The 26,221-nt window shown below is 43.2% G+C and overlaps 1 protein-coding gene and 1 long non-coding RNA gene across 2 annotated transcripts in view; one reads left to right on the top strand and one right to left on the bottom strand.

Annotated features, from left to right (window-relative positions):
* Positions 1 to 2,323: 2,323 nt before the first annotated feature.
* The window catches only part of LOC138795935 (uncharacterized), a 39,026-nt gene continuing 15,128 nt past the window's right edge, over positions 2,324 to 26,221 (bottom strand). Inside the window, exon 3 of the long non-coding RNA XR_011363688.1 lies at positions 2,324 to 2,438. This is a non-coding gene — a long non-coding RNA (uncharacterized lncRNA). The remainder of the gene's footprint in view (positions 2,439 to 26,221) is intronic.
* Positions 5,085 to 24,958, top strand: SLC35G2 (solute carrier family 35 member G2). The gene is made up of 2 exons (XM_069975683.1): positions 5,085 to 5,227; positions 23,217 to 24,958. The coding sequence occupies exon 2, from the start codon at positions 23,233 to 23,235 to the stop codon at positions 24,469 to 24,471; it is 1,239 nt and encodes a 412-aa protein (XP_069831784.1). The 5' UTR covers positions 5,085 to 5,227; positions 23,217 to 23,232; the 3' UTR covers positions 24,472 to 24,958.

The following is a 26,221-nucleotide window of genomic DNA, read 5'->3' as shown; positions in this document are numbered from 1 at the left end:
AGAGAACGAATGTTGAATTACAGCAAACGATTAGCGAGCAATTAGCGAACGATTAACAATGATTTTAGGGTCAGATTAGGGAACGATTTTTCGATCGTTGCCTACAATTATTGTTTAAATTCAAACGATATAACGATTGTCCCTTGTAAAAGGACCCTAAGTCACAGTTCCATTATCCCACTGCTCTTCTTGTGTGTCAGTCCTCACTGTAGTCCTAGAATTTGATTCATGAATAACAAGTATCTCAATGAGCCATAAAAAGCTCCTGCCGGCAGAGGAATGCGGGTGCTGAACTTGAAGTCTGCTGTTTCTTCTCCAAAGGTTACATTATGTAATGTTTCATGTCCTTCTCTATGAATAAAATCATTGACCCGCTTTGTATATTTTATGAAATTATTATTCATTCCAGTTCAGACTGTGCTGTGAAATGAATGAAGTGGGAGAACTGTCCTGAATATTTGATGCTCTATGTATGCTTTATTGTAATGTCGATGGAATTTCTTGTTCCATTATAAAATGCTAAACTGGACTGCCTGGCATCCGGGATGTAGAGGTTCTTAAAGGGATTATCCAGGATTAGAAAAAACAAGGCTGCAGGAAGCACCTGTGCAAACATGGTAAGTATCTCCTAGTTCTCCCATTCTACCTTCGGTGCAGCGGTGAGCAGTAAGACCTTGTTCACACTTGTGTTGCTTGGTGGTAGCTCTCTCCGCTGGTGGCGCCTGCTGGGTTTAGGGGGGCTCTTGGGGTTTGGTCCTGTGCGGTTGCAGGGCCATTCTGTGGCCTCCCTTCCCTGCTTGTGCACGCTTTACTGGGTTGGTGGTCGCTGACCGATACAGTGTTGATTTAGTTTAGGGAGTCATGTGGGCCAGGATACCTGCACGTGGTACATGGGGCAATATGGTTTGATCAAATTATATACCAACATCCTAGTGTTGGTTCTTAAAGGACAAGTGCCATGAAAAACTTTTTCCCAGTAATTGAAGCACATTACAAAGTTATATAACTCTGTAATATGCTTCAATCACCTATCTGCCTCCCTTCCCTGTCTTTTCCCCCATCCACCCCTTACCAGGAAGTGTCCTGACTCACACAGACCTGATTACTGTTGTCACCGTCACCAAGCTCTTCTCTCAGCTCTTTTTCCTGTTACAGCAGCCCCCCCCCCTGCCTTGTCAGGTGACTCAGCTTGCTCAGCTCCCATTGGCTGAACAACTGCAAGCCATCATTTGGACTGGGGAGGGGGGGCTGCTGTAACAGGACCTAGAGCAGCCCTCCTGCTGATGACTCATCCTCACAAGAAGGAGCTGCCTGGTGACGATGACGGCAGTAATCAGGTCTGTCAGGACACTTCCTGGTGGGGGGTGGAGGGGGGAAAAGACAGGGAAGGGAGGCAGATAGGTGATTGAAGCATATTACAGAGTTATATAACTTTCTAATGTGCTTTAATTACTGGGGAAACGTTTTTCATGGCACTTGTCCTTTAAATGTAGCCGAGGGGCATTAGTGGCAGCCATAGGTGTGAGGTGCAGCAGCTTCTTTCCCTCCATGTCCGTATTTTTTACTCTGTGTGTGTGAGTCTCAGGAGCTCAATAACAACAGTGAGAATGCCGTCATCACTCAATGGAACAGAAATGACAACTATACATAAAACCATGCTGTATGTGTCTTTTCACAATAGCTTTTCACATGAAGCCGTCTATCTGTTTGGCCTTCATTTTCCCTCTGTATATGGTAAATTTTCAGAGATGAGTAAACAACAAATGTTAGAATAGTTTGACGAAAATAGAAAGTTTAAAATATATAGATTTAAAGAAGCAGTTTAAAAAAATTTTTATCTGACAAACCCCCACCCCCACCGCGATCTGATACTCACCAGAAGCGATCGGTGTCCCGCGGCGTGGCTTCATTCCAGTTCCCGCAGCCGGAAGTCACTCTCTCCCATAGAGAATGCATTGGAAAGCGTGACTTCCGGCCTTCAATCACAGGAGACAGAAGAGGGGTCACAGGAGCGGGTGACGTGAGCATGCGGTGGATTTAAATGGCACCACAGGACCATTACGGAGCCGCACCGCGGGACACTGATCACCTCTGGTGTGTATCCACGCTAGCGGGCAGCAGAGGGGCAGATAAAAAATTTTGTGAAACGGTCTAAATTAGTGCATAAAGCAATGTACAACAGAAACAGCAAGCAATGAAATTGTTATTGAATATTGTCATTGAATAACAGGTCAGGAAGCTGCAGTCTTCAAGTACAAATAGTGAAAAATGCATCTGAATAAAATAGGGGAATAAATAGGAGAAAAGGAAACATGACAGCAAATCCATAGGGGAAAAACAGTTGAAAGCTGGATGGAGTCATCACCTCATATGTGGCCGAGCGTATAGAGCGGAGACTTCAATATTATGAATGACAAGGTAAGAAGGAAGGATAAACCCTACAATAAAGAATAAGAGACAGGATCAAATAAACAGTGAGACAATTTTTGTTGCAATCCCGTCACAACATAACTTTAAGAAAATCAATAAAAAGATGTGTTCTATAAATTAAAATCCTGGTGAATGGTTTCATTACAGTTGTTGTTCAGGATAAGAAAAAAAATCAAGTCACTGAATCTCACCTGCAATACCAGACATAGACCACAGACAAGTGGGGCGCAGTTTCTAGAAAAAATACTCTTGTTTTTTTTTTTTTTAAATCTTGGACATTTAAAATGCCCTGCTACTGAAAGCTCTGTTTAGTTTCTATAGTAGATTTACACTTGAAATATTATATATATATATATATATATATATATATATATATATATATATATATATATATATAGTTTGTTTTTTCATTGTTTGACTGATATAATCTGTAGCTCAGAGATATTTTAGTGCATAAAACACATTGGCAGAATTTCAGTTAAGCCAGCCATAAATGGGCTATTGTTTAATGATTATATGTGCTTAAACAGAAACAACAGTTGAAGTAATAATAATAATAATAATAATAATAATAATAATAATCATTATTATTATTATCTTCATATAATGGAAACTTATTCCGCAGCATTTTATAATATACAGGTTATTGCCGGGTTCACACTATCTATGACACCGGCTGTCCGGCTGTTCTGTGACATGTCCGTGTCACAGAATGTCCAGTGTAAGTGAAGTTCCTCCTGTAGCGGCCGGATGAACTTTATTTCTTTTGATTCAGAATGCAGGCGCATTGGGATTTGCCTGCATTCCAAATCACCGTAGCAGACAATGTAAAGTGCGTCCGGAGCCGAATAGCAGCCGCACAAAACTGACAAAACTGAGGAAACTCACACGAAGTATACACTCTGGCCAGCATTCCATAGAAGTAAATGCAATTTATTTATTCAATTAATAATGCCCATTGTTGCCAAATCTGCAACAACTGCCATTATTAATTGAATAAATAAATATGTTGTGTGAACTTAGCCTTTATGTACAAACAAAACCAAACAGAACAAAAATAGTAACAAACTTTTCAAGCTAGGTCAGCTAGAACCCTGCTCACAAGAGCTTAGAATCTACGAGGAAAGGTAAATTCTGAATAAAATTAAAAAAAATTATATTTTCATTATCGTACATTGTTTTTAAATGTTGTTTAAGTCGTCCCACCATGTGCTTATATGCCGGGGTGGCTGGTTGGGTCACGTGTTCATGACTATGAGTGTGCATGAGCCTAGAATACATTAGACTGTGACATGACACTACATTCGGATGTTTGTTGTCCCCCATTCAGGACCCTCATTTATTAGCCCAAGCAGACAGATGCTACAACAGCTCACTGTAAAGGACTTAGCAATATAAGGACAGCCCATTTATTTGCCTTAGGTGTTTTATAATTAGAATATTTGCTGCCAGGATCCCACAAAGAGGACACTTATGTGATCAGTATATGGGGAACCTTTAACTAAAGAGACAATCCCTTTAATAAAATTGGATGCCCATAAACAGATAACAGCCTGCAGGGCTGTGAAGAATATCAGATTGCTGTGTAGACCTTGCTGAGCACTATTACAGCAGTATATGGCTTTTATCAGGTTGTAAACTTTACATAGACCTCTGTCTTAAATTAAAAAAAATATAGGCTGCTTCAGCGTAGCCTGTGTATTCACGTAAAATATTTCCAGTAATAAGGTTAGGGGATTGCTATGTATGCAATTGCCTATACTATATTTCTAAAGAGCTTCAGTGCTAGGAATGGCTTTACCACACATGAGTAGAGAAGAGCGAATCTCCCAAGGTTTTTTTTTCAGGTCCTAATAGCCGAATCCGTCAAATTTGTTTTGAATTCACGTCCTGATTTGGATTTGGGTGTGCCAATAGACTTGTATTTGCCTATGCAAAGTATATCCAAGAGCAGAGACTCCTGTCAAAGAGAGAAGTCCCTGCTCCTGTACAGTATGATGAACGGCTACAGAGCATCAGGTCCATTGAACGTAGTGAGCGGAAGCTGTGAATAAAAAAACTTTACCAGAATTTTTTGTAAGATTCATACCTAATTTGCCTTGTGTTGGATTGATTGTTCGCCTCTATACATGTGCTGATCACACGGAGGCAAACGTAGCAATACACAGATCACAAATCTTTATTTATGATCAGTAAATTCACAAATATTTCCATAGACTCAATGAATATCGCCACAATTCCCAGTCATCCATAAGGACCTGGACGCAGAGTTTTGAACAGTAAGAATATAATCTGGCAGTGCGAGAGTTAAGCTACAAATGCACACGAAAACTATTAAGACACATAACATTTCCCTGCACATTCAGACAATAAGAGAGCAAACAGCTTATGACAGGCGTGCCAGATGCCCCCAAGCTCTCCTGCTCATGCGCACTGGCTCCAGCTCCCATCCATGCAGCTCTATAGCTTATCACAGTCCCCCCTCCAGCTGCAACCTCCGTCCCTATTTCCTCTCTTGTATGTTTGACAAATGCAGTCTGAGCGAAGAGCAAGAGAGGCAGGGTAAGGGAGGGGGAGGCAGGGGGTGGGGAGCGCTCGCTGCCCTCCTAGAAGCATTATTTTCCTGCAGCTCCCAGTAGACATCGAGAAGAGAACATTGTTGGGCTTTCCTTATCACTGTGCTGGACCATACAAGATACCAAGAACGATAAGAAAGTCTGAACTGAAGATGCGCTCATCCCAGGGCAAGAGAACTATTTGCCTGTGAGGCAGAACACTCCACCTGCTACAACAAGAGGTAATGGCTCCTAAGTGTATGTTTGCAGATGAATGGGATTTCCATTGAGGATTGCAAGAGGGAGGCAGTGGGCACTGTGCCTTGATGGTGATATAGTGCAGCTGATGGAATGAGTGGTGCCTTGGCTCCTCACCAAGCGTTTTCTTCTTGGCAAGAGTAGACCTAGGATTGAGCACTATGCAATATGTTCATGAGATATAGGTTAGGAAATATGAGAGGCGACCTGAGCTGTGTCCTTGGCATTTTATTAGACTGCTGTCCATGGTGCTGAACCCCCCTCTCTACCTGTGATCCCTGTCCCTCACCCCCACGTCTTATAGATGGCTATACATCTTGGAACTGGCTGTGGAGATGTCACTTGAGAGGTGTCCTTGGTGATTTTATGGCTTTGCTGTCCATGGTGCTGAACCGCTGCTCCATCAAGACCTGTGATGCGTGTCTTCCACCTCACTTCATTGCAGATGGGCTTGTTGATCTACTTAGCCTGGTTTTTTGGCTGGGGATATGCATACTGGAAAGTCACTGGAAGTAAAAAGCAATTTTAGATTTTGGAGCCCTAGTGAATTATTTAGGTCTGTTGGTGTCTAGATGAATTCTTTTCTAAGTAAGAAGCAGATACTACTGAGCAATGTGTATAGAGTGTATTATAGTTGGGAGTGTGAAATATATTTGGGTATTGGGTGCGGATAGATAGATAGATAGATAGGAGATAGATAGATAATCAATTAATAGATAAATAGGAGATAGATAATAGATAGATAGATAATAGATAGATATAAGTAACTAAACATAACCTATTCTGCTGTAACTTATAGTACCAGTTGCAATGAAAGTAACCAAGTATCTATTATACAGTATCATCTTTGTAATCCCTTATATTGGCTTCCCCACTTGTTCTAGTTTTTCACGAATTACAGATTTTCCTTTCCAGTGTCTAAAATATGGATGAAGACGTAATTGGAATGTACTCTCAATGGCGTTTTGCTGTCATTTTAACGTTCTTAGGCTGGCAAATGAGGCAATAAAGCAGGCTTGGCATTTGTATGTTCAGACGGCAGTAGCCCAGGGGAACCGAGATACAATCATTGTGATAACTACATATCCTTAGATTAGGAATTGAGTTGGATCTAGTAAAGAAATTTCTGGGGGAAAATATAATGGGTGGAGGCAAAACATAGGGCATCTCAGTACTGACTGTCGGAGGGGAGATAGAATTGCGTATTTTATAGAATGTAGAATTACAAATTCTAGAGAATTATAGACTTTTACTAAATGGTAGTGCATGTCATCCCATAGGCCGTATACTCCATAGTGGAGGCTTAGGAGAGAAAAAAAATATCAATGGAAATTGTAAATGGACTGGAAAAAAAAAGATATAGAAAAGCAAATAGTAGCTAAGCTTTTATGGCTGTTTGCAGAAGGACACCGGATGTCACCGGCATTATCCATTCATGGTCTTTGCCATTGCCCATTTGCAGATGTGACATCAAGCAGCGACAGCTTTAGAAAAAGCTTAAGCAGCTTCCGGGAGGTGAGGGAATTTAGTAGGTGTGAACCCTACCTTGCCATTCATAGTCAGGCCATTGTGTCGTCTGTAAGCCGGTATACTGGTTTTTATAGGACAACTAGGCGAAAATAGGGAAAATTATTATTTTTTTATTATTATTTATTATGCCTTAAAGGCATGTTACTGTGTTAGCTGCACAAACATTACAATCCGCTTATGTCAGCAAGTTGTACTTTTCTGCAACTATATGCAGAATCTCAATAATCTTAATATACCCGGAGCTCCTTTTTTAAACTCTGATCCCCTTTAGCGTCTCTCCAAATAATTTCCGATAATCATAAAACTTATACGGACTCTGTCAGCTGTGTAAGAGGCATAGAGCTGTATACATTGTCATGGATACAAGGTACATGAAAGAAAACTAAAGGTGCCCCTGACGGAGCTGTTGGTGGGACCAAAACATTTATCTTCCACAGTCAAGTGTCAAAGAGGCGGGGCCATGCTGCTGAAGTGCCACAGCTTGGCTCATGTCCTTGTTCACCTTCTCCCTCTGTTGCATATTGATTCATTTAGAAGGCAGAGTTTAGCTTCAGGCCCTGCTTGGAAATCCCAAACCAGTGTCTGAGGCCAGCGACCTGAACACTGCACTAACAGCTATCTGACATTGTGTACAGCCTTATGCTTCTTAGGGCTGTATTACTTGGCCTGATTAGTAATGTAAATGAGCGCAGATCTACTTGATCGGAGCTTGTTTACGGAGCCTATTACACAGCTGGATAATCGTGCAGCAAAGGCTATATAGATAGATAGATAGATATCTTTAGCGATGTCTGTGCAGCCCTTGCTTTAAGGCTATGTTCACACTACGTAAAAGTGAACACTGCCTCTACTTTAATGGGATCTAACCCGGAGCGTATACACATCGTTTACGCTCCGGCCGGGATCCCGCTTGGCGCCGCAAATAACTGACATGTCAGTTTTCAGCAGCCGCAGTTCAATGAATTGCGGCCGTAGGAAACCCTGTCAGTTCACACAATGAAGCAAGCGGCTGCGGCCGTTTGCTTCATTGTGTGCTGTGGGAAGTTCTGATGCGGGCGTGCGCTGATGCTCTTGTATCAGAACCCTGCGGCCGGAAAGATCATCCGGCCGGTACTTAAGTACCGGCCAGGATGATCCGGGCAGAGACTGGCCGTTCTGTGACCCGGCCGGGTCACGGAACAGCCGGTCTCATACGTAGTGTGAACCATAAAGTGTAAAATAATGAAGTATATACATTATCTCTCCAGGCTCCCTGGTGTCTTCCTGGCTTCTCCCGGCTCCCAGCAGCTGTTGGTGCAACTTCAGAGTTGGTTTCTGAAGTGACAGGACGCTCAGCCAATCATTGGCTGCTGCAGTCCTTCCCCGGCCAGTGATTGGCTGAGCATCCTGTAGCTTCAGAGAGAAGCTCTAAAGTTCCACCGGCAGCTGCATGGAGAAGCCGTGAAGACACTAGGGAACATGGAGAAGTAACGTATATACTCCCCGTGACATAATGTAGCGATGTGAAGTTTGCGGCCGAACATTTTAGATCCTGTATGGCCCATAGTGTATTTGTTTTCTGAATGTAAAATGTGGCAAATTTCTAAATTGCCTTCAATACACATTTGCTTAGCATCTACTCAGTAAGAGGTAAGATTGATTTGTCAGATGGACACATTCTTCGAGCTCTCTTATTGTTAGGGATTAAAGCATGGAGGCGGAATCAATTACACACCAGCTTACATTGTAGACTTGGGAAGGAGGATCCTTGGAGGACAGCTCATGCAGAGTGTAGAGCAGAGCAAATACAAGACAGCCTGCAGAGGTGAATCATATGAGCTGTGTGCATGTGTATAGAGAACATAAGGCTCCCACAGCAAGCTGTAGGGGCTGTAGATGAGAAACTAAGCAGCGTTTTTACAGATCTAGAAGAAAAATGCTTTTCAGATGTGTCCATAGATTTACATATGTATGTTATAGAAAACTACTCTAAATATTCTGTATGTTTCTATATCGCCAATAGGCAAAGTGGGCTATTAAATGAGTGATTAATATAATTAGGGTGATAAATATATAGGCTATAAAATATAGTTTACAATGGACTAAAATACTTCCATACAGTGACAGAATATTACTGCCAAACTAATGCTTTTATTCAGTAAAAAGTAATACTGGGGCACTTATACCGCCATGATGAGTGAATGTCAGCATAAAAAATGGGAAGCACTCACCCAAAAAGTAATTCAAAAATGACATTTCTCATATTTTCAATATGTTGCAGGGAGGGAGAGATCAGGTCAGGCACGCACCTAGCGTGACGACATTTTGTGACGCCTGTCAGTTGACACCAAACAGTCCTCATGCCAGGTGCATGTCTGCACTGATCCCTCCCTTCCTGTGATCTACTAAAAAGAAACACCTCTCTTTACACGTGCACACAGCTCATGTACTTTCCATTTTTAGGCTCACATTTTGGATTGTTATTATCTTGTTGGATGAAGCTCCCCCTAGCTGCCAGGCGATTGTTTGCACATGTTGGTTGGGGATTGCTGTTGCTGGCCCATGTACTACTACAAGATTAATACATACTATAGACCAGGGATGGGGAATCAGGGAAGGTTCCCCATCCCTGCCTTAGACAGTGACTGATTGAGCGACTAAATAATGCTGCCATCAGGGGCGTAGCTAGGATTCAGCAAAAAACTGTAAGGGTCCCCCATCCCCTACACACAACACAATGCACTGCATATAACACAAAATTGACAGGCAGAGCAGAGAGCCAATGGCTGCTTGCTCTGTCAGTCCACTGTATTTAAAGGAGAAGTCCGGCCAAAATAAATTTTTGATATGTTGTTACTTATGAAAAGTTATACAAATTTCTAATGTACATTAATTATGGGAAATGCACATATAGGGCTATTTCGCTTAATTTAGTAGATCAGGAAGTGTTACAATTCTCTCAGATCCAGTGACATCACGACGAAAGGTGTAATTCCTAAGGAGTGTGCAGCAGGGGGCGCTCTCTATATAGAAGTCTATGGGACTTTATTGTTTCTATGGATTTCTATGTAATGTAATGTAGTGTACAGTGCTTTATTGAATGAATACATCTATGGAATACTTTGGGGAGCAAGTGTCCTTGCTCCCCAAAGTATTGCATAAATGTATTCATTCAATACATTAGGATATCACAGTAAGCCCGCCGCATTCCCGCCGCCCGCCGATCCGCCCCATTCCCGCCGATCCGCCGCATATACACTGAACTACAGCTCCCATCATCTGCTTATAGTATGAACAGGTGATGGGAGCTGTAGCTGGGTAATGGATATCACTTGCCTGCGATGCCACTGCTTATGCCACCGGGGGCAGGGGGGAGCTGCTCAGTACACAGCAGCGCTCCCCCCCTCCTCCTCCTTCTTCCGGGAACCTTCCCCCTATAGCACTGCTGACTCCCTGCCTGGCCGCCGCTCTCCGCTCTCATATACCGGCTCCCGATGCTTCCTGGTGTCCGCACTGATGCATCGGGAGCCGGTATGTGTGGGGGGAGAGCGGCAGGGAGTCAGCAGTGCTATAGGGGGAAGGTTCCCGGAAGGAGGAGGAGGGGGGAGCGCTCCTGTGTACTGAGTGGCTCCCCTCTGCGCCCGGCGGCATAAGCAGTGGCATCAGCGGCAAGTGATATCCATAACCCAGCTACAGCTCCCATCACCTGTTCATACTATAAGCAGATGATGGGAGCTGTAGTTCAGTGTATATGTGGCGGATCGGCGGGAGTGCGGCGGGAATGCGGCGGATCGGCGGGAGTGCAGCGGGAATGCGGCGAATCAGCGGGCTTACTGTGATATCCTAATGTATTGAATGAATACATTTATGCAATACTTTGGGGAGCAAGGACACTTGCTCCCCAAAGTATTCCATAGATGTATTCATTCAATAAAGCACTGTACACTACACTACATTACATTACATAGAAATCCATAGAAACTATAAAGTCCCATAGACTTCTATATAGAGAGCGCCCCCTGCTGGACACTCCATAGGAATTACACCTTTCGTCGTGACGTCACTGGATCTGAGAGAATTGTAACACTTCCTGATCTACTAAATTAAGGGAAATAGCCCTATATGTGCATTTCCCATAATTAATGTACATTAGAAATTTGTATAACTTTTCATAAGTAACAACATATCAAAAATGTATTTTGGCCGGACTTCTCCTTTAACTATAAGTGCCCATTAGGAACCCTTATGGATAAATACATAGGTGCAGGAGCAGACTACCTTCTGCTTAACCCCTATGTACTGCAGTGTGTAAGTTACCCAATGTTCAGAAGACAAGGAAATCTTTGCTTTACTGTTGGTGCACTGATAACCCCTGACCTCTGCACAGCAGGCAGTGAGAACAGAGATCAGGGGTTATCAGTGCAGGGAAGCAAAGTTTTTTTTTGTCTCCTGCCTGTTACCCCTTTTTGTGTTGCAGCATGTAAGTAAACATTGGGTCACTTACACACTGCAGTACATAAGGGGTTAAGCAGAGGGACACAGAAGGGTCTCATCTTCTCCCCCGGGCCCCCCTCCTGCACAGGGCCCATAGAAACTGCCTATCCTGCCTCTATGGTAGCAACACCACTGGCTGTCGTATAGTGACTAAGTAATCCCACCATAAAGTCACCAGTTCTGCCATACAGTGACCTGATAATACTGCCATTGACCGAATAATACTGCCATACAGTAAATACACTGTTATATGGGTCTCTAGGGTATAATCATGCTGCAGAACAGACAAAGGATTACAGTTCAGATCAGAAAATGGCAAAAGCCAATAAGCAACAACGAAATCAGATGACTCATGGTCGAATGCAGCCGTTCACCTTCTCTTTCCCCTCCATTTTCCTTAAGCTGTCTTTTAAGCAAGAAGCTGCCTCTTTAGAGTTTGCCACATGGATGTCTTTACCCCCTGTCATGTAGCACATATAAATCCACTTTATATATATATAGCGAATTGGTACAAAGAGGTTTTATATACCACAGCCCTTCACCAACATGTCAGCAGCAGTACCCCATAAAAGACTGAATGCCAATATGGCAAGTATGTGTGCTACCATACACAGTGACAGCAAATATATCTCTATATACAGTGCCAACCAGTTGCCTCCAGAAACAGTGTGTGCCAGGTATGCCCCCATATAGTGACTATTACCTCTGTCCCCGTCAGCACTAAGCTAAGGGTCATACTCACCTCCTCCTGATGTCACATTACATTGAATGGGGAATTACATGTCTGAGAATGAGGCAGACCTATACACCTATACATGATTCGGGTAAGCCGTCTAGGGACTGGGGCCTGGGGTTCCAAGTTCCTGGTGCTGGGATAACCAGACAAAGAACATAATGTAATAAGTGGATGAGAGCAATTGTTTGTGGGAAAACAACCCCTAAATTAGGAGACACCATGTGGCAAGGGCATATGGCGGGCATGATGATAGGATACCAGTGTGAGGGAGAACAGCTCCCAAATACAATAATCTACTTTATAGGAGAGTTTTATCACTTCACTGTGAGGCTATGGTCACTCACTGTATGAACAACAGCCATTGAAGGGAGTGTCAAACAACGTCCGTTGTTGCATCCAAAATTCCATTGCACAATGCACAATGGCCTGAAATAATTGGCATGTCAATTATTTCCATATTTGTAGCGAACACCGGATGTTGTTCAATACATTGTGTGAATGATGGACAATTTTTGCATTAACTTCAGTACAATACTTTTTTTATTACAAGAAAGGCCATTGTTTTCATTGAAAACAATGGCCGTTTTTGGCATTAAAAAAAATATATGTTGTGTGAACATAAAGGTCTCTATACATCTTATACATTTATTGGCCATAAACACCGCTCATGGTGGGTTTGGGCATCGATATTAAGTGTATGGGGCTTTTCTGATCGACCTCCGACAGATGATGTTGGTGAAGATGGGGGTTGGATGTAATGGAAGAAACTCTGCCTGACCCCTTTGTTCTAGGAGAGATAAGCCGTAGTCAGAGCTGGCTGCAGCTTAACCTAACCCCCCCAATAGAGAACACAGGAATGCTGCCTCTTATATGTATTAGCTTGTCTCGGAAATTGCTGATAAAGATGTAAGAGTGAAGCACGCCAATGAAATGTGAGCCACAGGGAACCCAGGGAATCAGGACGCTAAAACATCAGCATTCTCGCCACTTCTGCCTGGCAAAGAGCGGTCTTCATGGGGGGGTGGAGTATTAGTATAGATGGCGTTTTAATCTGATGCCTTTGTGACCTCCTAGGCTGAGCGTTATACAGACGTCCCTATGTGAATGTCACTAGTTACTTAGAGCAAAATCTACTGCGGTAAAGAGTCATATGCTTGTTTACAATAATGACAACTGGAATATGGGAGGTAACCATGGTTACACCGCTGTAGTTTCACTGTTTTATACCTAAAGCAAAGATGGGGAACCTTTGGCCCTCCAACTATTGCAAAACAACAAATCACATCATGCCTGGAGAGCTAAATCTAAAGCTTTGGCTGTCCGGGCATGATGGGAAATGTAGTTTTGCAACAGCTGGAGGGTTGAAGGTTCCCAACTCCTTAACTAAAGCATTACTGGCATTTTAATACTTTTAGGCTATGTTCACACGTTGTAAGACACCGGCTGTTCTGTTCTTTTCAGTCTCACACAGTGCTCTTTGCTGCCATGTCTGTCCATGTGTAACGCCTGGAGTCGTGGATCCACTGAACCGTCACTAGCGATGGCTCAAACCTCACCAGGGGGCGGAGTCTAAGGGGCCGCTGGTTTTCACCAGAGCCCGCCGCAAGGCGGGATGGGCTTGCTGCGGCAGGCGACCCCCAGGTCGCTACCCCTGGCTCGGTTGCTAGTGACAGCTGGCGAGGCGTGGCGGAAGCAGTAGGCAGGAGATAGTGCTGGCAGAGGTCTGTAGGCGTAACCGCAGGTGGCAGGCAGTACTCAGGAACAATAGGAAGGCAGCGGACAGGGGCTAGGGACCTGGTAGCGAACAGGAACAAAGAACAAGGACTGAGGTCAGGAACAACAGGGAGCTGGGCCAAACGCTATGGGAAGCATGAAGAGGCTCCAACACGAGGGACAGGGCATGCTGGGATTTATAGGGAGTGATAGGTGCAAACCTCCAATTAGGGGCGGACTGGCCCTTTAAATCTGAGACAGACGGCGCGCGCGCCCTAGGGGGCGGGGGCGCACCCGCCGGCTGGCACAGATGGAGACAGGAGCCGGGCGAGGTAAGGCGCCCCCCGGGGCCGAACTGGTAGCAGCGCCGGGTCCCTGCACATGGACCCCGGCGGCTGCATGGGGCAGAGAGAGGTTGCGGCGGCGGCCCGGAGCACGGGACGCCGCCGCAGCCGTGACACCATGTCAGGAAAAGGAGAGGTTTCCTATGGGGATTTGCTACTGTTCTGGACAGTTCCTGGCATCAACCAGTTTCAGAAAGATATACAGATTTGTAATTTACGTCTATTTAACAATCTTAAGTCTTCCAGTACTTATCAGCTGCTGTGTGAAGAAAACACCACTTCCTGCAGGACATACAACAGCTGATAAGTACTGGAATACTTGAGATTTTTAAATAGAAGTCAATTACAAATCTATATAACTTTCTGAATCCAGATGATTTCAAAGAAAAAGATTTTCGAAGGAGTACCCCTTTAAATATATACAGGAAATGCAGGAAATAACAGAGTAAATGAACTATAGAAAGAGAAGGGTAAGAAACTAATTTTGTATTTTCTTGAACCTTACAATAAAACCAGCTAGCCAAAACTCTGTTGTATTGCTAATAATTCTATCTGGCCGGGTGGCAGCTACAGGCTCATCTGTACGGCATGCTAAGTGCCACTTCTTTATTCTACTGCTATAATGAATGAGGCATTTTTTCAGATTTACTTTACTACTTATCACCTCATTCATTTGGTCCCTGGAGGTTCGCACCACCGACTGGTAATTGCTTAAAGTCGAAAGAAAAATAGAGGCGGAATGTTCCCCCTGAAGTATTACAATGTATTAATGGGGTTGTGCAGGACTATAGAATAAATCTCACGTTACGGAACATTCTGTCATTTCCTATTGTACTGTATGTTACAAGTCGCTCTATGTCCGCTGATCCCTGGGACCTCAGCTGTGAGAGGAAGATTTATTTATCTACAGACAATTCTGTTGTCTCATTGAAAGTAAATAATTGTAGAGCTACCAGGATATCCAGGATCTAGAACATTGTCCTACCTCCATGTATCCTTCTCCATTAGCTGGGACCACAGGTACTACATGTGCATAGAAATACATATCACCAGTTCATCTTTTCAATGGAGACTGTATCCCTTCTGATACTAAGCAACAGAGAGGTCCCCTTTAATTTTTTTTTTCATTAAAGGAGAAGTCCAGCGAAGATTTTTTATTAAAGAATTATATTGCCCCCCAAAAGTTATACAAATCACCAATATACACTTATTACAAGAAATGCTTCCTTATTTCCCTGCACTTACTGCTGCATCAAGGCTTCACTTCCTGGATAAAATGGTGATGTCACGACCCGACTCCCAAAGCTGTGCGGGCTGTGGCTGCTGGAGAGGATGATGGCAGGGGGACACTGAGGGACACAGGACATTGGAGGGACACTGAGCATCCCTCTACCATCATCCTCTCCAGCAGCCACAGCCTGCACAGCTCTGGGAATCAGGTCGTGACATCACCATTTTATCCAGGAAGTGACATCACCATGTTATCCAGGAAGTGACATCACCATGTTATCCAGGAAGTGAAGCCTTGATGCAATAGTAAGTGCAGGGGAAAAAGCCCTTTATGTGCATTTCCTGTAATAAGTGTATAATGGCAATTTGTATAACTTTTGGGGGGCAATACAATACTTTTATAAAATTTTTCGCCAAACTTCTCCTTTTAATATTTAGTTTATTTTATTAGGGAGATTTACAAATCTGATTTGCTTTCTGGCACCAGCTGATTTAAATAAAAAAAATTGTGGAGTACCCGTTTGAAGGGGAACTCGTTGAAAGTGCACCTCTTAGTGAATTCAGCAGCGGGAAAGGGGGCGGGGCCTAATTTAAATCGTGATAAATCCCTCTATCTTAGTATGTAGCAAACAAACACTTATTTTGCAATATGACTTTCTTTATAATGTAGGTCAATGAGAAAAGACCCTGGTGTACCGCAGTGTAATGCAGCGTGAACTTAGCCTATTAAGTCTTTCTTGCTACATTTCTTGCTACATTATATTTACTATTTGGCTATAATTTTTAATCAATGGTCAAATGGGCGGGAACTTTATTTAAATATGAGGTATGAAGGAGGCTGGGGGGTGGGAATAATGACTGAGTGATTCTGAAGCTCCTAATCTTAGGGCCCTATTACACCAACAGACTATCTGACAGATTTTTGTAAGCCAAAGCCAGGAGTGGATTTGAAAAAACAATGAATCTCAGTCTTTCCTTTATGACCTGTTCTCTGTTTATAGTCCATTCCTGGCTTTGGCTCAAAAAAATCTGTCAGATAATCTGTTGGTGTAATAGTACCCTTACCCTGGAGCCTAGCATTCAAGAAAGTTTCCACCTCTCGGACTGTTAGTGATATATGGGGCTACGCTATTCCTCTAAGGCGGGGTTCACACTATGTATGACAGCGGCCGTCCTGTCACATGGCCGTGTCACAGAACGGCCGCTGTCAGTGAAGTTCATCCCGGCCGATACTGCATTCTGCTTCCAGCCACAAGAGGCCGCTATCTTCTCCAGCGCTCTGGCACACGAGTGAGTGAGAAGGGAACAGAGAAGGGGAGATGTGCAGCATGCAGCGAGTATGTCTTTTTATTTATTTATTTTCAACTTTTATGGTGAGGAAATAGTGATGATTTCCTTCAGTTTCCTGAAAGTCTTCCTAAGTATTTTCTGACCGTAAAAACTGACACAGATGTGTGCACGAGGCCTTAATCAGATGAAATAAAGCCTTATAGTCCTCACTAAGATTCACAAAATAATAGTCTTCCTAAAATAATACATTTTACAGGGGGACCTGTGCCCACTAGGACGCTGTCAGCAGATTAGATTCTTCTAACCTGCAGATAGTTCCCCTTTAACCCCCAGACGACCCAGGATGTAACTGCATGTCCTGGTGTCGCTAGGGGTGTTCAAAGGGGGGGGGGGGGCGCGCAGCGACCGCAGCTATTAGCGGGCACGGTCTGATTGCCATGCCCGCTAGTTAGGCATTTAGATGCAACTGTCAAAGTTGACAGCTGCATCTAAATAACTTTTTTCCCCTATCCATGGTGGTTTAGTGGCGGGACCGCCCCCCCCCCCCCCACGAGGCATTGCGGAGGAGTGGTCCCTGCATCCCGCCTGACGTATATCTATACTGCATAGATTTCAATGAGAGATCAGTGTAGACATAGGGGGACTTCTAGTATGTGTGTAAAAAAAAAAGGAATGTTTTTTTTTTTATTAATAAAAAATCCCCTCTCCTAATAAAAGTATGAATCACCCCTCTTTTCCAATTTTATAAATAAATAAACATGTTTGGTATCACTGCTTGCATATTCGCCTGAACTATTAAATTATCAGACTCATGATTTCACACGGTAAACGGCGTAAGCGTCAAAAAATTCCAAAGTGCAAAATTGTGCATTTTTGGTCGCATCAAATCCAGAAAAACTGTGATAAAAAGCGATTAAAAAGTCGATTAGGGACAATCAAGTTACCGATAGAAAGTACACATCATGACACAAAAATTGATACCTCACACAGCCCCATAGACCAAAGGATAAAAGCGCTACAGGCATGGGAATAGAGAGATTTTAAGGAACATATATTTTTTTAAAAGGTTTTAATTTTTTAAAAGCCATCAAATAAAATAGATGTTATGCAAGTTACATATCGTCGTAATCGTACTGACTAGAGGAATATAGATAACATGTCAGTTTTACCCAAGGGTGAATGACGTAACCCCCCCGCCCCCCCCCCCCCACACCAAAAAAGTGTTTGTTTTTTTTTCTCCGCGCATTTCTTTCTGGTTTCATGACATATTTAAGGCAAAAATAATGTCTGTCATTGCAAAGTACATTTAGCGGCCCCAAAAATAAGGGCTTATCTGGGTCTCTAGGTGGAAAAATGCATGCGCTTTTGCCTTATATACACAAGGAGAAAAAAACTAAAGCGCAAAAATGAAAATTGTTCGGTTCTTCTAAGGGTTAATGGCTAACCGTAACAAAGGTAATGATGTTAGGCAGCAAGCTTTCACGATCCCTTAGGTCTCTTCATCAGACACGATTACCATGATTAATATGCCTGATGAAGAGACCTGATGTGAGTATTCTGGAGAGCTTGCTGCTGAATATCATTACTTTTGGCTTAGTAAATCAGTTTAATGCACCATAATTGTAATATCATTATTCTCGTACTTATATATGACATAAATGGTGTTTGGGCAGCATTCAGAATGTCTTTATGTTGGTATTACAGGAAGAATCCAGGTCACAGTGTCACGTTTATGTTACCTTTTACAGGATTTATTATTTGTTGCTATCAACATATCAGGGATATCAAAAGGATAACAAAGTACTGACCATAGTCATGTACAAGATTATTACAATGACATGTATGGCAATAGCCAGAAGTAATCAGTAAAGAGGCCTAAACCTCACTTTTATAGACTCTGCTCCGCTCCAACAAAAGATTGTCTGATCACAGACAACCTATGTGATGTAAGAGTAGTCTCATTGCCTGCTTGTTTCTCCTGCCATTGGTTTCATCAGGGGAAATGCAGAATTAATCTCACCCAAATGGATATAGGGTCACTGGTTAGTTTGGTGCACCCATATTTCCTCCCCTGGGTAACATGCGCCTTCTGAATTAAGTCCTGCCCTCGCCTGGCTTCTTTGCCTTGCCGCGTCATATGACTGCCCTGGGGGGCGCTGGGTCAACCTTCAGTGCACCAAACCACATTATTCATAGTTTGTAGTCGTAGTCAGGTCGTATGAACATATTTCTTTATTGCATGTATTGGTACATTCACTTTAACACACTTTACTGTGATTTGTATCCTGGGTTAAAATTAATGCAGTGAATTCAATGATTCAGGATGATGATAATGAATAAGGCAATAATATTATCCCGCTTGACTTGAAATATGACTCAAGACAAGTGACCTAATATTGGGGTTATGCTAACTAAATGTGTCTGTCATATATACCAGATCTGTTACCCAGTCACTGTGAAACATATTGTTAGATGCAAATAATTTTTATGTGGCTATAGCTGTTGCTATGGAAAGTTGGATGTCAGCCAATTTTTTATCTATGGAATTTCAAGCAGTGATTTAAATTTTAGTCATGTTTTTTTAACATATATTGGTACCTACTATAATAGAAAATCTATATTTCAGTATTTTTATTCTTTAAAGGGGCTTAGAAAAAACATGGCTGCATTCTTTCAGAAACAGCACCACTCCTATCATCAATTTGGGTGTGCAGCTTAGGTTCATAAAAATAAATGGAACTAAACTATAATCATACCTCCCAAGTGTTCCTCTTTTGGAGGGACAGTCCCTACTTTTGAGCCAAGTCCCTCTGTCCCTCTTTGCCCCTTACATGTTGTAACGCCTGGAGTAGTGGATCCACTGAGCCGACACTAGCGATGGCACTAAACCACACCAGGGAGCGGAGTCTAAGGGGCCGCTGGTTCTCACCAGAGCCCGCCGCAAGGCGGGATGGGCTTGCTGCGGCAGGCGACCCCCAGGTCGCTACCCCTGGTTTGGTTGCTAGTGACAGCAGGCGAGGCGAGGCAGGAGCAGTAGGCAGGAGATGGTGCTGGCAGAGGTCTGTAGGCGTAACCGCAGGTGACAGGCTGAACACAGGAGCAATAGTGTGACAGAGGAGCAGGAACCAGGAACAAGGACTAGGGACCAGGTAGCGGACAGGAATCAGGAACAAGGACTAGGGACCAGGTAGCGGACAGGAATCAGGAACAACAGGGAGCTGGGCCAAACGCTATGGGAAGCATGTAGAGGCTCCAACACCTGTAGTGGGGCAGGGCTGAAATTTATAGGAAGTGATTAGTGCACCTTCCAATTAGGGGCGGACTGTCCCTTTAAATCTGAGGGCACGGCGGGTGGCAGGAGCGGGGCGAGGTAAGGCGCCCCCCGGGGCCGAACTGGTAGCAGCGCCGGGTCCTTGCACATGGACCCCGGCAGCTGCATGGAGAGGTCGCGGCGGCGGCCCGGAGCACGGGACGCCGCCGTGGCCGTGACACATGTCCCTCTTTTTGACCTAGGAATTAGATTTGCATTAATAAACTTTCTATGTTGCTCTTGAAAGTGTCCGATTCCTTACTATATAATAGACCCAAACTTGCATATCATTCTATCATGTGGTGCATGTTGCATCCTAAAAATTGTTATATTGAGATGAATCATGTGATTATAGCTTCTATCACACATCATGTGCCGGTCCGCAAAATGTCTGTCCGCAGCAGGCCTGAAGGGTTAGCGTCAGATAAGTGTACAGTGCATGAGAGCTGATGGCTCTTTGTCTTCCTATAGTATTCAACTATATCACAAGTAGAGAAGAGCGAACCGGAAGAGGTTCGGGTTCGTATAAACCTGAACTCTGGGTGTCTAATTCCCGCTGTCTGCAGCCTCCGTGAAGAGGGTGGATACAGCTGGAGGACCGCCTGGAAAACTGGGATACAGCCTATGGCTATGGCTGTATCCCAGTTTTCCAGGCAGTCCTCCGGCTCTATCCACCATTTCCACGGAGCGGGCAGACAGCGGGAATCAGAAGCCGATAGTTCAGGTTCATACGAACCCGAACCTCGGCAGGTTCGCTCATCTCTAATCACAATGGGGCAGTTTTTATGGTCTAACCCAGGGGTGTCAAACTCAGGCCCTCCAGCAGTTACAAAACTACAATTCCCATCATGCCTGGACAGCCAAAGCTTTAGCTTTGGCTGTCTAGGCATGATGGGAATTGTAGTTTTGCAACAGCTGGAGGGCCTGAGGTAATCTAACCTCTACCTGTGCACAGTGTGTGAGACTGTCCAGTAAAATGAAAGTTTAAAAAAATATATAAAATAAAGTGGTTTATTTCAGTGAAACCTTTCTGACAGGTCTGACTGATCATTGATGAGATTTCTGCTTAGTGCCACAAATAGAAAATAAACTGTAGTGCCATCAGCTCTGTAAATCACCGCTCTATCCATAATTTTCCACCCCTGATATCAGTAGCAATATAAATCTCGGCACATGGGAAGCAATATTTCAGCTTTAATAGCAGGTGTCAGCAGGAATGGGCACATAATGGGCTAAGTGCAGGAGGTGTAAATGTTCTTTTTTTTTTCTTGCTACTATTTTCATAATTTCATTTTTTTTCATAGAATTAGCACAATATAATTTACATGTAGGAGTCCTAGTATTGTCCTCCTGTCAGGGCTTCTTATATTCGAAGTGATATGTTAACTAGATACGGCTCATTTACATTACTCCTATAAAGGGACCCAGTCAACTAGTGGTTCCTTTAATGCAGGCATGGGGGACCTTCGACCCCCCCCCCCCCCCCCCCAGCTGTTGTAAAACTACAATTCCCATCATGCCTGGACAGCCGAAGCCGTATTGACTCATGGGTACGATTCTTAGAGCTCAAGCACATTGCAGAGCAGTGTGCATGCAGCCAACTGGTGACTTCTTCTGTGCAATAGAAACATAGGCATTTTCACAACATCCATGCGCATTTCATATTAAATTACCCATTTTCCATCTAATCCTTTATTGCAAAAATGTTTACAAGGTCAGTTCTCTAACCAACGTGTTTTGAGTGTATGTACTGCTCTTCATCATGGGATCATACACAAGTATCACGCCCATATTTTAAAATCAAACTGACTAATAACAGCAATTAGTCACAACAGTGTGTATTACTCCATCAAAGCATTGCAATCTTGGTTAACCCTATATTTCCCAGAAGAAAACTCCTATAAACCTATAAGCAATACAGTATTTGGTGAACCATGAAATCAGAGGCATACTTCTATAGGTTTGGACTTGGAGGGAGCAATGATACAGCTGCAATCAGGATGTAAAATTTAACAGGGGCTTTAATCCATAATAAAAGGTTTATTATAAAGTTTAATAACTATAACAGTGTATAATACAGCTGGGTTTTTCCTTTTTTTACCCATTCACATGTGGTGATTTTCGTTCATAAAAAATAATATGAAGCTAAATAACAGGACAAGGCTAAGAGTGGTTTAGGTTCTCAGGCGATAAAAGGTATTGGTTCCATATGAAAGAACAAAACCAGTGGTTTGGTAAATATAGGACACTGGACTGAAATGGTCTGAAACACGTGGAAAATTGGGAAGAAGTGGTCTGGCACAGGTGGGTTGATGGGGAAAGCGGCAAATACTGTTGAATGGCGTAATCTGTTACATAGCAGAATTAGAGAAGGCCTGATCTAATATATAGGAGATTTGGGAAAGGGAATAGCTTGTACGTTAACCACTGCCTTATGGACATGTTTTTAAAGGAAATTTGCTAACCATAAATCATGCTCACAACTGCAGACATGGGCATATACAGTAGTTGATCAGGAGATAAAACAAATGATATCTGTCTCCTATCTGATGGCCGTTTGCATGATTATAAAGTCATGTTTTACTTCCAAGCTCAAGTGTCATATGTTGCTGAGCTGCAGCATGCATGCTTCACCCCCCCCCCCCCCCCCACCATCACCTCTTCCCTGCATAATTGAAATACAAGGCACATTGCTGGATGTCAGGCAATGAGGTGCATGAGGGAGGAGGTGAGCATGCTGCAGCTCAACACTGCTTTTATGACACAAACTTGGAAGGAAAGCTTTGACTTTAGAACTTTGCAAAAAGCCATCAGCTGAGAGGCAGGTATCATTATTTCATCTCCCTATCAGCTATGAGCCCGACATACGCTTTTCTATACTGATCAACCTAAGGGGAGATTTATCAAACCTGGTGTAAAGTGAAACTGGCCCAGTTGCCCCTAGCAACCAATCAGATTCCACTGTTCATTCCTCACAGACTCTTTGGTAAATGAAAGGTGGAATCTGATTGGTTGCTAGGGGCAACCGAGCCAGTTTCACTTTACACCATGTTTGATAAATCTCCCCCCTAGTGTGTGTGTGTGTGTGTGGGGGGGGGGGGGGGGGGGGGGGGGGGGGGACGGACATAAAGGCCTATGGACACATGTAGTGTGTTTAATAGGAATTTTTTGAATAGACATGGCATAAATGTGTATAAAAAAATTACAGATTACCTTAACTAATAAAGCTTTGGCATGATGGGAATTGTAGTTTGGAACAGCTGGAGGGCTGCCAGTTTGGCACCCCTGTTTTGCAATATCATAAACCGTCTGTAATAATTGTGATCTAATATTTGTATCCTTTACAGAACATTATACAAAGACATGGATAAGTCACCCTCCAAACCTTACTCAACCAAGAAGAGAGTAAAAATACATCCCAACACAGTGACGGTGAAATACACGTCCCATTATCCACAACCTGGAGATGAAGGCTATGAAGAAGCCAGTGAAGACAATGGAGGTTTCGTCGAGGAGAATCCGAAGAAAAGGTTACTAGGAGATGCCAAAAAAAAGGGGAGAACCTTCTTTGGGACTATGGATGCCCGACCGAAACAGACGGAAGATCCTGACAATGATCTTGCCCAGCAGTTACAAAGTTTTGCAGACAGTTCTATCTTTCAGTCCAGGAGAATGTGGGCTGTACTATTTGGGTCAGCGTTGGCCCATGGGTGTGTAGCCCTCATCACCAGATTGGTCTCCGACCGCTCCAAAGTGCCCTCACTGGAGTTAATCTTCATCCGTTCCGTTATGCAAGTTTTATCTGTGATCATGGTTTGTTATTATAAGGAGGCTCCATTTGGGCCTCCAGGTTATAGACTACGATTATTCTTCTATGGAGTGTGCAATGTTATTTCCATTACCTGTGCCTACACATCCTTCTCTATTGTTCCACCAAGCAATGGAACCATCATGTGGAGGGCGACCACGACAGTCTTCAGTGCTATACTGGCCTTCCTCTTACTAGACGAACATATGGCAAATGTTGACTTGATCACTGTTGTGAGCAGTGTTTTTGGAGCGTGTTTGGTTATGATTCCAAATATAGTGGATGAAGAAAACTCCTTTCTTGGTGTCTGGAAGGAAGCCTTTGGTTACACCATGACAGTCATGGCTGGCCTCACCACGGCACTGTCAATGATAGTCTACAGGTCTATCAAGGAGAAGGTCAGCATGTGGACTGCTCTTTTTACCTTTGGTTGGACTGGAAGTGTTTGGGGAGCCTGCACTATGTTTATTCTTCAAGAACCAATCATACCCCTGGATGGAGAAACATGGGGCTACCTCCTCGCAATTTGCTTGTGTTCTACTGTAGCGTTCCTTGGTGTCTATTATGCATTGTATAAATTCCATCCGGCTCTGGTCAGCACGGTGCAGCACTTGGAGATTGTAGTGGCCATGATCCTGCAACTTCTTGTGCTGCACATGTTCCCCAGTGTCTACGATGTAATAGGCGGAGCAGTCATCATGGTCAGCGTCTTCGCTTTGGCTGGCTACAAACTCTACCTGGGAAGACGGGGGCGACAAGATTACCAAGAAATTTTGGACTCGCCAATTAAATGAGGCCCAATGTTTTATTCTTGTTGACTGAAATGTGTCTGTAACAGTGTTGCATATTACACATTTCACTGTTGAGATGACCAAACCTGAGATTTACTCCAAAGCCCGGAGACAAACAATAGATACACATAGATTAAGAACATATTTTATTATAATGTATTATTATTATTATTTTTACTCGTTGTGTTATAGTATCATGACTCTCTTTATGACTACTTGAATCTTTTTATGGATGGCTACATAGAGGCAATCGTGGCTACAGTAATGGGCAGACTTGGTTACGTGAATTGTAATAACATGTAGGTCTTTTGTCTGTGTCTGCTAAAGGGTCAGCATAGAAACTACCAGCAATGCCTGCCGCCCTATGTGTTATTGGAGGATCACTAAACAAATCAATTTGACTAATATTATGTTATAAAATTATCCTGTAAGAAGGTAAAAACCCCTATCCATATGCCCTATTGGGATATATGGACAAAATAAGATATTTCTCTAGTAGGTTCACATTGTCTATATAATCTGTAATAGTGTGTAATACCACCTTTCTCCTGAAGTGGCCACTGTGGTGAAATCACTGTCTGGCGATGGACTTCTGTAGTAAAATCAGATCAGCTGCAGTAATACTGTATGGCCACTACACAATTTATGGCGCTGTCTGCTTTCAGATTCATTGACTGTGTAGGGGGGGCACCACAGCTCTGTTAAACAGCTGACTAGCAGGGGCGCCAAAAAATTAGGAAGCCCCCTTTAAACTATTATAAAGGCCTATGAATATAAAGGCACAGCCTAAAGCAATATTGTCACACAGATATGTCAAAAGTGATTATTGGTCAGGGTCTGGATGTTCAGACCCCCCATGGATTACAAGACCGAGAGGGGGGAGAAGCTGCACAAGTCAGACTCCAAAGACTTACTATAGGACTAATGGACACTGGAGATCTGACTGTGACTAATAAAATTTTTCACATTATTGACAACTTCTTTTTAGTCTATGTTCCCACAGCGTCTTTTTTGGTTGCTTTACAGGATGTCATTTTGAGACAGAAATACATCCGTATTATGCAAATTAAAGCTGTTAATTGCATAATACATTTTTATCTTTACTTCAAAATTACGTCTGTCCAAAGAGTCGATAATAGGACGTTGTAGAAACATAGCCTGTGACAGTAACGCTTTGAGGCTCCATGGCCCCTAAGCAAAATCTGTATTACTGACCTCCATGTCCCAGCTCAATTACTGGCCTCTTATGTAGCATAAAGGCTTTGGTGCCCCTCCTTAGGTAACAGGGCTATAGGGGAACTACACCCTCATCACCCCCCATGACTACACCACCATACTCATATAAACAACACCTCTACAGTAACGTTATGTTGATAGGACAACAAGACGATGCCTTAAATTTCCTTTCAAGTAAAAGGTAGAAGAAGGTTCACCATTGACATTTATGTTACATAATTGATACTTTTAAAGACTTTTCTATGAGTTGTTGTTTGACAAGCTGTGTATTGTCTGAGATAGACTGGAACACTGGCAGGGTGCAAACACCTTGTAGCCAAAGTCCAAGGCAGCAGCACTATAAGATTATTTGTGCCAAACCTGTTCAAAGTTTTTACAGTTGCTTTGTTGGGCATAGTGTGTTTTCTGCAGCAGGACATGGGTAAAATATATGGAATCCAATGGAACATGGCTCAGAACTCTGCTATGGGTACAGTAACATTTGCTATGAGTACAGTGTTATAATAAGAACTTGAAT

This window comes from Dendropsophus ebraccatus, chromosome 6, assembly GCF_027789765.1.
Source record: "Dendropsophus ebraccatus isolate aDenEbr1 chromosome 6, aDenEbr1.pat, whole genome shotgun sequence".
NCBI classification, from domain to species: domain Eukaryota; kingdom Metazoa; phylum Chordata; class Amphibia; order Anura; family Hylidae; genus Dendropsophus; species Dendropsophus ebraccatus.
This window is presented reverse-complemented; position numbering and strand designations above follow the sequence as displayed.